The sequence below is a fragment of the Fukomys damarensis genome, unplaced genomic scaffold (genome assembly GCF_012274545.1).
Source record: "Fukomys damarensis isolate Sample0158 unplaced genomic scaffold, DMR_v1.0_HiC HiC_scaffold_30, whole genome shotgun sequence".
In the NCBI taxonomy this organism is placed as follows: domain Eukaryota; kingdom Metazoa; phylum Chordata; class Mammalia; order Rodentia; family Bathyergidae; genus Fukomys; species Fukomys damarensis.
This window is the reverse complement of record NW_022900942.1, coordinates 60599401-60610603: the sequence shown is the minus strand read 5'-3', so window position 1 is coordinate 60610603 and position 11203 is coordinate 60599401. Positions and strand designations below refer to the sequence as shown.

The following is an 11203-nucleotide window of genomic DNA, read 5'->3' as shown; positions in this document are numbered from 1 at the left end:
TGCGATGACGTCCGGCCCGCCCCCAACGCGCCGGCCCGCGGGGAAGGGACAGTTTTGCAACTTTGGCTGCTTCCGTCCAGGGGAAGCCACCACGGGGGCGGGGGGGAGTGGAGCTTCCTGTCTCGAGGGCTGTACGCAGCCAGAAACCCCAGAAACCGTCCCCTTTGCCGTCGTTTAGAATGCCTTGGCTTTGCCTTCACAGTGCGCGTGTCCTAGAAAGGGTCAAAGTGCATACATAAACTGCGGCACCAGCGAAGGGTTCTGTCGGGTTCCCCCAAGGGCCCGGCTTATAACCCCGAGCTCCTGGCCACGGAGACCCGGAAACCCGGCGCAGGGACCTTGGGGCTCATTCTACCTCTGCGGCTGCCTGCTTGTGACCTGGGAAGACTGGAGCCTCTGTGGGCCTTCGGGCCCAGCTGGGAAGGGATGGTGTCACAGTCGGGCTGAGAAGGCGAGCGCCTAGTGACTGTGCTCGGGGGAGATCCCTGTGCCCACGAACACGCCTAGAAAGGACTTGCCAGGGCCCAGCGGTGTGTGCATTTCAGGCTAAGGGCTGCTGTAATAAAGGACGGCACGGATTTTGACTCCCACTGGATGCTGGAGGCCTCTTTCACTTGCCGAGAATATTAGAGGGACTTTTTCCTGCTCCCTGGCCAACTCTCTGACGTTCAGCTGGTTCCGAGACCCAGGAGTCCCTTGCAGGGCCTTCCCGGGCTGACCACTGGCGCCAGACGGCCACAGCTGCACTCCCAGGAAATATCCGGGAGCGGACACATCAGGCCTGTGGGGAGGAAGGGCAATCATCAGGACGGTAGCTCTCATTCCCTGGGTGATGTTTTCGCTTCCTGAGCTGAGTAGATGGTGAACTCGTTACATTCCATTCTCTTTGTCAGCCTGAACCGGTTTATTAAAAAACAGGCATCTCAAAATGTACTATTATTACATGCAAAAGAATGTCCTTCATTCTGAGATTAGCTTCTCACTTTTTAAATCCCTATGAGTCTATACATGTTGCTGTGGAGGTGTGATGGCCCTTGTAATCCCAAAACTCTGGCAAGCTGAGGTAGGAGATTCTCAAGTTCAAGCCCAGCCTGGACGATTTAGTGACTTCAACTGTCTTAAATATAAAAATGAAAAGGACTGAGGGTGTAGCTCAGTGCAGGGGGGCCCTGAGTTAAATCCTCAGTACAAAAAAAAATTGTTTTCAGTTGATAATCCTTTGTAGACCTCCAAATGTCACCAGACCTGAGGAGGTCCCCAAAGCTGAAATAAGAAACCTAACCCACCTTCTTGTAGAATAAGTTTGCAGGTTTGTTGTGTCCCATTATCGAAAAGAGTTTTCAGGACTAGTCATAAGGGGCACGGGAAGGTTTTTATTAGAAATCAGAGGTTCACATCCAAAGAAATAGAGTATGGGGTCTTGGAAAGGCACTTAACGTCCTGGAACAGGGAATAGTTTACCCTTCCCTTGGGGGAATTGCAAACCTTGCAGAAAGGTGGCCCATGCCCCTGAAGGATAGGAGCCCATTCTACAGGTTTGTTTTCTTTTGTTTTTCTCAAGCCAATATGTGGATTTACAGTATTTCCAAGGACTTTTGGGAGCCAGCTGTGGTGGTGCACACCTGTGATCCCAGCACCGGGAAGGCTGAGGCAGGAGGATTGCCTCATGTTCAAGGCCAGCCTGGACTACATAGCAAAACCCTGTCTTAAAAAGAAAAAAAACAAAAACAAAAAAAGCAACAACAAAAAACAAGTGTGATGGCATACACCAGCACTCGAGAGCAGGGGCAGGAGCATCACTGCAAGTTCAAGGCCAACTTGGGCTACATAGCAAGACCCTATCTCAAAAAAACAACCGAAAAAAACAAAACTTAAGGAATTTTGGGTATAACGTTAAGGTATGGAAGGAAAGGAGCTTAAATTTAAGCTAAGGAGTGCTGACATGGATTATCTGGGGTAACTTCAGTTGAGGCCCAAAAGTTGCAGTCTTTTTTTTTTTAATGTTATTTTATTTTAAGCCCCCTCCCCTCCCTGTATACAAAGGCTTTGTTACCATTTTTTTCTTCTATTTTTACTTTTTTTCTTGCTCCTTCTTTGCTTTCTCCCTGCAGTCTTCTTAAAAATACATTTTTTAGTTATAAAATTTCTTTGTCTCCTTTTTATTCTAAAATAAGTGGGTTTGGTTTGGTTTGGTTTTGAGAACGAGGTCTTGCTTTGCAATTCTTGCTGGTGTCAAACTCAAGGCAATCCTCCTGCCTCAACCTCCAGGGTGCTGGGGTACAGGTGTACACCACCAGACACAGCCCGAACAAGTGTTTTTAAAAATCCAAACGCGGGGGTGCAACTGCCTTTACCCCTCTGAGGCGTAGCAGCTGTGGGTGAACCACGGGCTGCTTTCTCACATGTAAAATGGATACAGAAGTTGATCTTTCATAAAGCAGATACAGTTGTATCCACTTCGCCAGTACAAAGGCATGCCAAAGGCAGAGAAGCCGGTGGTAAGAATTTAATGTGTTACTGTTTACACATAAGGAAACTGGAGCAGAAGAGACTCTGGCCCAGACAGGACTGAATTCATGAGGTGTTAAGATAACCTGTTTTATTGCGGGAGGGTTTAGGCAATAGAAGTTGTTTCTGCATCGAGCATTGGGCGAGTCGGGTGCTAATTCTCCAGGGCAGAATGTGCTGCTTTGCAGTTCCTGTGGGGTTGGCTGCCCTCACCCTCAGCACATGCTGGGCTCAGCAGTTCAGTTTTCAGCACAGAGCAGCAGCGCCTTCCTGATGAGGGTAGGATTTGTTTTTGTTGTGTTGTTTTTCCCCATGGAGAAGCCCTAGAATTGACCCTCGACCCATTCAAGCTTAGGGTCCTGTTGTAATTGCTTGGGGATCTTGTGAGAACACTTAGCCTAGAGAACTTTGCTAGTTGCTTGCTGTCGTGGTTTCTATCTAGATACCCTCCCGAGCCTCACGCACTCATAGGTGAGGCTTTTGGGGTGACCGGATGGGTCATGGGGATGTGATCCCCATCCTTCCACTGGGAGCTGATGGCTGAATGGGATGCTGCCGGGTGAAGCCTAGTCGAGGAGGTGGTCACGGGACGTGGCCTAGAAGGGTCTGTCCCCTCCGTCCTCCCTCCGTCTTGTGCTTCCTCTCCACCATGCCCTGAGCAGCTCTTCCCCGCCAGGCCCCCCTGCCATGCCACCCTACCGTGCAGGCAACCGACTGCCGACTGAACCCTCTACACAGAGCCGAAATAAACCTCTCCTCTTCACGGTTGTGTCAGGTGTTGTGTCTCAGCGGTGACAGAGTGGCTCAGACACTCGCTTCCCACACCTGCCAAGCCCCAGAGAGAGCCACAGTTCGCGTCAGCCGCCTCCCAGCGGTATGTTTTCTCTCTGCTCGTAGTCTGGGAGCCGGTTCTCTCCTTGGCCCCAGTTCTGTGCCTTCAGCAGATAGAAGTCGTTGCACACTGTATCACTGAGAAGACAGAACCAGAGTTCCCCCAGCCTGTTCTCTGCACATCTCCGAACCAGCCCTCTGCTGCATCCCTTGTTCTTACCTGGTGCAGACCTGCCCTGTGTCCGCGCCCCGCCCTCTCTCCGTTCCCAAGGCTCCCTTCTGTTCCCTTGTCCTCCAGCCTCTCCGTCTTCAGTCTCCCTTTCCTATTATTTCTGGATCCTGCAAGGGCCGGGCTTCGCACTTTGGGGGAGCCCATGCTTAACCCTAGTACGTCGCTGGCTCCCTTCGGTTTCTGCCTGTGGTGGGTGAACCGAATGTGCAGCTGCACCGAGTCAGCGTGGTTCTGGGCGTGGAAGACCCACCTGAAGACTGCCCGTAGCATAAAAAGAGAACTGCGGGGGAAGATGGTTTGCCGTTGATCTTCTTGGAGAAGCTTGCACGGCTGGTTTTCCTGATGCAAGCCTGGCTGTTCTCATGGGAGGAGGCTCTCGGGCCTATCCTGTCACTGCAAATGGCTGCTGTCTCGTCGGGGGAGCGCTGACGTTCACCTCGACCATCGCTTCCTGGCTCCAGTGCAGCCCCCTCAGCCTGGTGGCACAGACCCTTCGCCCTGCTGGTGCCGGCTTTCTGGCTTCCACCCCTGGCCTTTGGGCCTTCTCTGTGCGGATCCTCAACTCTGGCTGGACTAGTAGAGGACATTGCCTTGGGCTCTAGGCATCCAGCTGGACTTGTGTGGTCATTGCTGTGGGATCCAAGCACTCAGCTGGACTCTTTATCTCTTATACGCCTCTATATTTGACTTTTTGGGTGAATATTACAAAATGATCCTATAGATTATGTGTCCTGTATTAAATCTGCTCCCTTGCTAACAATGACTATAGCAGTGCCCCTCATAATCAAGCTCAGAATTCCTGCTCCACGCCTGGTACCTGTTCCTCACATCTGCTCCTGCCTTCGTGTGGAATCAACTGCTGCTTCCCTCCGTTCCTGGAATTGCTCTGTTGTCTCTGCTCTGTCCTTGTTGTCTGCTGCCATTCTTCCTCCGACGTCTGTGTCCCTGTGGGCCTCTGCCTTCTGACTGCCCCTTCTGCCTGCGCTTACGGTTGCTTCTCCCCTCTCTCCTGCACTCACATCTCCCACACGCTCCCATTAAGTCCCTCTCGGGACGTGTTCCTAGGCTGAAGTCTCCCAGGTCCCACCTTGGAGCTGGACATTTTCCGATGCATTTTTTTCCACCTTCATGCTAAACAGTCTGTAAATCAGAACTCAACTCTTTCTGTGCCCCACCCCATCCCTCCTGACCCACTGGGATCACTCTGCCAATCATCAGGGCTCAGAATCTTCCGTCATCAGTAACTCCTCTTGTCCTTTTGGTCCTCTCCTAACGTCTCAATGGAAGGTTCATCTTTCCATTGCTGCTTCTGCTTATAACCCCAAAACTGTAGATGGGCATTTAATTCAAAGCGACCATGCCAAACGGGTGGGCATGGACCCTGGACACACATCAGCCTTTCCCTCAGCCGTCTCCACTGCCTTCACTGCCACTCTTCCTGCCTTAGTCTGATTTGTGTTGCTGTTAGAAGATACCTGAGGCCGGCTAATTTATAGAGAAAAAAGGTTTATTTAGCTCTCAGTTCTGGAGATTGACCCTGGCCTCTACTCAGCTTCTGGTGAGGGCTTGGTGCTGCATTGTATGATGGAAACAGACCCAATGCAGGGAGGACCTGTGGGAAAGACCCAGGGGAGGTGCCTGGCTGACTCGCTGACAGCTCATTCTCACAAGAACTGATCTCGTCCCAGGAGAACTAACCTAGTCCTCCAGAGAGACATGAGTCCGCTCAGGAGGGTCATGCCCGTTTGACCTAATTAGCTCTTACAAACCCAAACGTTTCTCAGTATCATCTCACAGGACCAGGCCTCAGGATTAGTCTTGGTGAGAACCAACCAGCCTAGCCTGAGAGTCTTCCCTCCCAGATCCTTTCTGTCTCATCACCAAGCGTGTTCCAACTTCGAGGGCAGCCCCCAGACTGTGCTGCTACCTGTCATTGTTTCTGTCTCCCCCAGGAACTTAGTGCTGCCGGCACCCTGAGTGTTGGTAACTGTGTCTTCTCAAGTGTGACTTCCTCAAGCCAGGCATAGCTGTGTCTCATGTGCAGCCGGTGCTCAGAGACACAGCACGCCACACTCCCATCGCTGGGCTGCAACACCAAACTTGGGCTCCCTCTGCTTCCCCGCCCCGGCCCCCAGCCAAATACAAGGATTGGCATTCGCCTCCTTTACTTACTCATGCTAGGACCTTGGGGAAGGTACTAACCTCTTGAAAACTCACTTTCTTCACCTTTAAGACAGGGATCACAACACTACTTATGATAATAGAGTTGTGAAGATTAAGTTAAATAATGTGAAACTCTTTGGGGAGTTTTTTGTGTAATTTTTGTTTTGTTATTTCGAGACAAGATCTCGCTATGTAGTTCAGACCGGCCTTGAACTCACTATGTAGCCCAGACTGATCTCAAACTCACGGCAGTCTTCCTGCCTCAGCCTCCTGAGTGCTGGGATTACAGGCATGCACCCCCACGCCTGGTGTAATGTGAATAATGTGCCTGGCTCTTTAAGTATTATATAACTGGCCAAAGCAGGAAGGTCAAAATTTGGAGCGCAATCTGGGGAGTATAGTGACTTCACAAGACATGGTCTTAAAATAAAATAAAATGAAAGTAAAGCCTGAGGGGTTAGTTTAGAGTGAAGGTCCTGAGTTCAGTCCTTTGTTCTATCCCCCCAAAAAGTACATATATGTGTGTATATGATATACTATATATACTGTACACTGTGTCTACTATGTATATACTATATGTATATGTACCCTTTATGTAGTATATAATAGAGTATATGTACTGTATATAGTGTTACACTATATATGCTATATATTATACTACAATACAGACCATATATATATCACTAATAACAGTGACAGTCATAAATTCTCATAGCCTATGCCAAACACTTTCATAGCCGCCGCCCCCGTTCCTTAACGTGCTCAGGCCTCCTGCCTGGCTCTCTGGGCTCCTGTCACCTGCCTGTTGCCCTTGTCTTCATTCGCTTGGCTCCCCTTCTTAGGTGTGTTCCCCAGCCCCTTTGCCCATCTAAATGGTCTTTGCCCCCAAAGACAGTTCCCTCAATTTCTAGTCCTCTTTGCTCTTTCTCCCCCTTAAACTTCTGTGTATTTGTAACTCACCATGAGTCAGTGTATGACCTTGTGCTCCCTTAGTTTGCCCTCACCTGGCTTTGAGTTTTGACTTTGTCTCTCCACTGTGTGAGAAGTTTCCCCCATATCGCTGAGTTTCCTAACAGTCAAACAATAAATACTTCCCGAAATTCTGTTTGACCAGGCGTAGTCGTACATACCCGCAGTCCCAGCTCAGGAGGCTGAGGCAGGAGGACCACAGGTTTGAAGCCAAGTCAACCTGGGCAACATAGCCAGACCCTGTCTCTAAATTTAAAAAGACTAGGGAGGGCCCGGGACTGAGCTCCAGGGCGCCGCACCTGCTTCGCAAGGGCAGGGTCCTGAGGTCCTGAGTTCGATCCCTAGTACCACAAAAAAAAAAAAGAAAAATAAATAAAATAAAAGACTAGGGATATAGCTCAGTGGCAGAGCACTAACCTAGCCTGCGTGAAGCTCTGAGTTCAATCCCAGTACTGTTTAAAAAAAAAAAAATGCTGTTTGATAATAAACTAAAATAATTTAGAGAACAAGGATTAACTTGTCTTGGGGCTTTCTGTCTTCGTTTCCCCTGTGGTCTCTGAGCACAAACTGCTGCAGTGAAGATCGATTCAATGTTATTGAAGAGCTTCCTGAAGCCTTGGCGTGTTCAATTTGAAGCCGCTTGTGAACGCAACTCTGGAGAGCTGTCGTTGAGAACTCCTGGCTTTAAAATTGAGCTGCACACCAGTTACACACTAGCATTAAAAATGTCTGCATTGCCAGGCAGGGTGGCACACGCCTGTCGTCCCAGCATTTGGGAAGTTGAGGCAGGAAGATCTCTGTGCGTTCAAGTCCAGCCTGAACTGAACTGCATAGCAAGGCCCTGTCTCAAAAAACACCAGATGAATAAACATGTCAACATCTGGGGCTGGGGTAGGGCTCCGTGGCAGAGTGTGCGCTTAGCATGTCTGAGGCCCTGGGATCGTCCTCAGCACACGTTCGCACACGATATATGTGCACCTTGCACTTGGTGGACTCACTGGACTCCTGCAGGAGGACTTTGGTCCATTCGGAGCTACACGTTTCCTTTGTGTATTTCGGCTGCTCGTGAGACGGGAGTCCTTGCGTATCCCTTGTTCGTTGCGTTTTCTGTTCTTGCGTCTCTCTGGTGTTTATCTTGGGGTCTCTCATATCTGCATTTTGGGTGGGGACTCCTCTCCTGCAGCACACGGACCCTGACTACTCGGCAGCCTACGTTGTCTTGGAGACCGATGCGGAAGACGGGCTCCAGGGCTGCGGGCTCACCTTCACGCTGGGAAGGGGCACCGAAGTGGGTGAGCTGACCGTTCTGTTCTCTTGAGGTTCCCGGGTGCTTTCCGCTTAGATTCCGGTCCTCGTCTGCCGTTTCTTTGTGTTTACACTGCTCAAAGGGGGCAAAAACAGCATCAGATGGCTTATTATTTATTTTGCCGGGAGAAATTAAAAAGGGACTGTGTTTGCAGCCATCGATAGACTGCTGAAAAGTGCCTCATGAACCCATTTCTTTGTGTCAGATGAGGACTGCGGGAATGTGTCCCTCCTGCTTTTAACTCCCGGCTGAGCTTGAGGGCCTGAGGTAGGGAACAAGAGGATGTTTCGCAAGTTTTCTGCAAGAGCAGATTCCTTGGGGTCCACGTGGTACCGTGTACAAGTCAGCCTGTCCCCACCCCAGTTTCCTAAATGGAAGACCTTAGACATAATATAGCATCCCTCGGGGCTGGACAGGGCCTCGGTGGTGATGTCCACCCTCTAATTCTTTAGACATAGGGAAACTGAGGCCCAGATAGCGGCTCAGGGATGGCTGAGCCTGACTCCAGGGCACACCGTCCCGGAACGTTTAAACACACCTTGTTTGTGTCCCTAGGCTCACATACCAGGGTACAGTTCCCAGAGAGGGGCTTCCCTTCTGCCGGCCAAGAAGGCTTCAGAGCAGAGGTGATGCGTCTCCAAGAGAAAACGGCTTGGCGGTGCCTAGGCCACGCCTCTCCTCCTCCTTTCAGGTCCCCGACTTCCATGGTCTCCCCAGGGTAGTGACCACCTGACCAAGGTGGATTTGTGAGCTGTGTCCTGGCAGCTTCTCTGCAACTCTTAATTGCCCCTGGCTGTCCACTGAGCACTTGAAGAAGCGCTGTCTTTCTCCAGGCTGTAGACCATGCCGCGTGGCCCTGATGGCACAGCACAGGGAGGGACCCCAGGCAGGGAGACGGGTCACAGCTCTTCTCACTGGTGCTGGGCTCCCGCCAAGGGCCCCGCCACCCACTGGGCCTGGCAGACAGGGTGGCCAGGGTCACGGACCGCATCTCTGTGACTAACACAGGACTTGTGTTCCTGTGTTGGCTTCCGCCTTGTCCAGACTGCAGTCTGACAGAACCCGGTTTAACTGACCAAGCTTTCCGCATTCACACCAACCGGGAGGGGGCCAGGAGCTCACCTTGGTGTCACACCGAGCCTCTAAGACTCACCCTGTTACCTGACCAGTCTTTCAGGGTACAAAGAGGAGGGAAAATTGTTTTCTAGTGTACAGAGTAGACTGATGGTTTTTGTGGACCATTTTTCCTTCAACTGACATCTTTGTCAAATGTACTTATTATGTCTCCCTCCCCTCGGTGATGGAAGCTCAGCTCAAACTCAGGATGCTCTTGCCTCAGCTTCCCAGAGAACCGTGCCACCGTGCTCATGACTTTGTCAGGGCAGCTTTCTGTTCGCAGCAGTATCCAGCCATGTGCATCTCCGTGTGTGCCACACACCCCTGCAGAGCTGCATCAGGATCACCCAGTCACAGTGTTGCTCATCCCCTGGGTTTGGACAGATGTGTAGTGACACGTATAATGTAGATGTAGACCAAGCTAATTTTATTTTAAAGGAAAACATACAAAAGGAGAAAAGTTTTCAACAGACACCCCCCAAAAAAATACCTTTTAAAGGTTCATCTCTCAGCTATGCATGGTGGCACATACCTGCAATCCAACACTCTGGGAGGCTGAGGCGGGAGGATTTGGAGTTGGACCCCCAGTTAGACATCTTAACAACTTAACAACATTCTGTCTCAAAAGAAAAAACATGTAAGGGCCAGGGATTTAGTTCGGTGGCACTGAACCTGCCTTGCAAACACAAGGTCCTGAGTTTGATCCCCAGTACCAAAAATAAAGAGAAAAAAATGTAAAAGGCTGGACACACACACACACACACACACACAAATAGTTCATGACACTACTTGGACTCCGATCCCAGACTCACCACAGCTTGACTGAATGACCTTCCAGGCCTAGGGTCCTACAGAATCAAGGATCCAGGAGAAAACCCCTGGGTTTAGTCAGCAAGAAGCTACTTTCTGAGGGCTGAGTCTTTCTAGATGATTTCCCTCCCATCCCACGGAACACGCAGACCTGAATTTCTCTGCCCTCAGATCAGATCACCACAACCCAGATTACCAAAAGCACCCAATTTGAGTTTACTTCCTGCCGTGCCTTTGTGTTGAGCAAGGAAAGTCCACATAGTATGGATGAATAATAGTGTCGTGGCCTGTTCCTCCTTTAAAGCTAGAAAAGATGAGATCACCCTCAGCTTTTGTTAGATGCATTTGCTCCTGTGGTGTGAACCACAGGCTGCTTTAGTCAGTGATTTACAGCAGCAGTTTAAACCCATGAGGCCAGGGTTTGATGCAGATACCGTAATAATATCCCTCGCCTTGAGTCACTGACTTACTCTTTAGGGTGTTACACAGTCCAGAGCATCGACCATCAAGGAAGGAAGAGGGTGCTTGCTGTCTTCTCACAGTTGCTGAGTGTCTGAGCTGGGATGGTAGTGCAGCCTGTCCGAGAGAACCCAGAGTGGCTGGCGCAGCCCTAAACCCTGAGGCCAGGCGCACCGGAGCACGCAGTGCCAGTACCGGTACTGCTTCCCAATGCCTTCCTCCCGGCATCTGATGGGCGGTAAAACTGCGCCCCGTTAACTGTCCCACTAACAGTAGAAGTTTTGCTCCCGAGCAGCGCCACACCAAGGACGTGTGTGTGAACATATTTTATAATGAATTCCTTTAGCACTAAATTGATGACTTGATTTTTGGGGTAATTTACGTATATACTAAATGTTTTCTGGAATGCGTAAGGAAGAGATGAGTCTTTCCCACACAGTTTGTTATTTTACTTATTCACTGTGTGTGTGTGTGTGTGTGTGTGTGTGAGAGAGAGATGGGGATCAAACCCAAGGCCTCACACAGACTGGACAAGCACTGAACACCCCTCTTCATTTTAAATGCTGTGATGAAGTCTTTTAAAGCACCAAAAATAGGAATTGACGGTAGGGTGGACACAAATTAGCCCTCCAGCTATTCATGAGAGATACAGTTGTAATGTCCTAAGTCACTAGTAAGAGATTCAGTGTTACTAGACTGTTTTCATGAGCTGTAACATTTCATAAGTATTATGGTAATTGAAAATTCATTTTCTTTGTTTTTTGTTTTTGTCCTAGGCTTTTTTTTTTTTTTTTTTTTTTTTTTTTTGG

The 11203-nt window shown here is 49.9% G+C and overlaps 1 protein-coding gene across 4 annotated transcripts in view; it reads left to right on the top strand.

Annotated features, from left to right (window-relative positions):
- The first annotated feature begins 2626 nt into the window (after nt 1–2626).
- Enosf1 (enolase superfamily member 1) overlaps nt 2627–11203 on the top strand; it is a 25708-nt gene continuing 17131 nt past the window's right edge. For 2 of the 4 annotated variants that reach the window (XM_019209695.2, XM_019209696.2), the window contains exon 1: nt 7887–7995. Coding sequence is in view for 2 of the 4 variants with exons in the window: in XM_010638697.3 (XP_010636999.1) it covers nt 2731–2787; nt 7887–7995 (166 nt within the window). In the remaining 2 variants the exon portion in view is untranslated. Of the gene's footprint in view, nt 2788–7886; nt 7996–11203 lie in introns of those variants that run through there. The other 2 variants (XM_010638697.3, XM_010638695.2) reach the window with 2 other exon arrangements.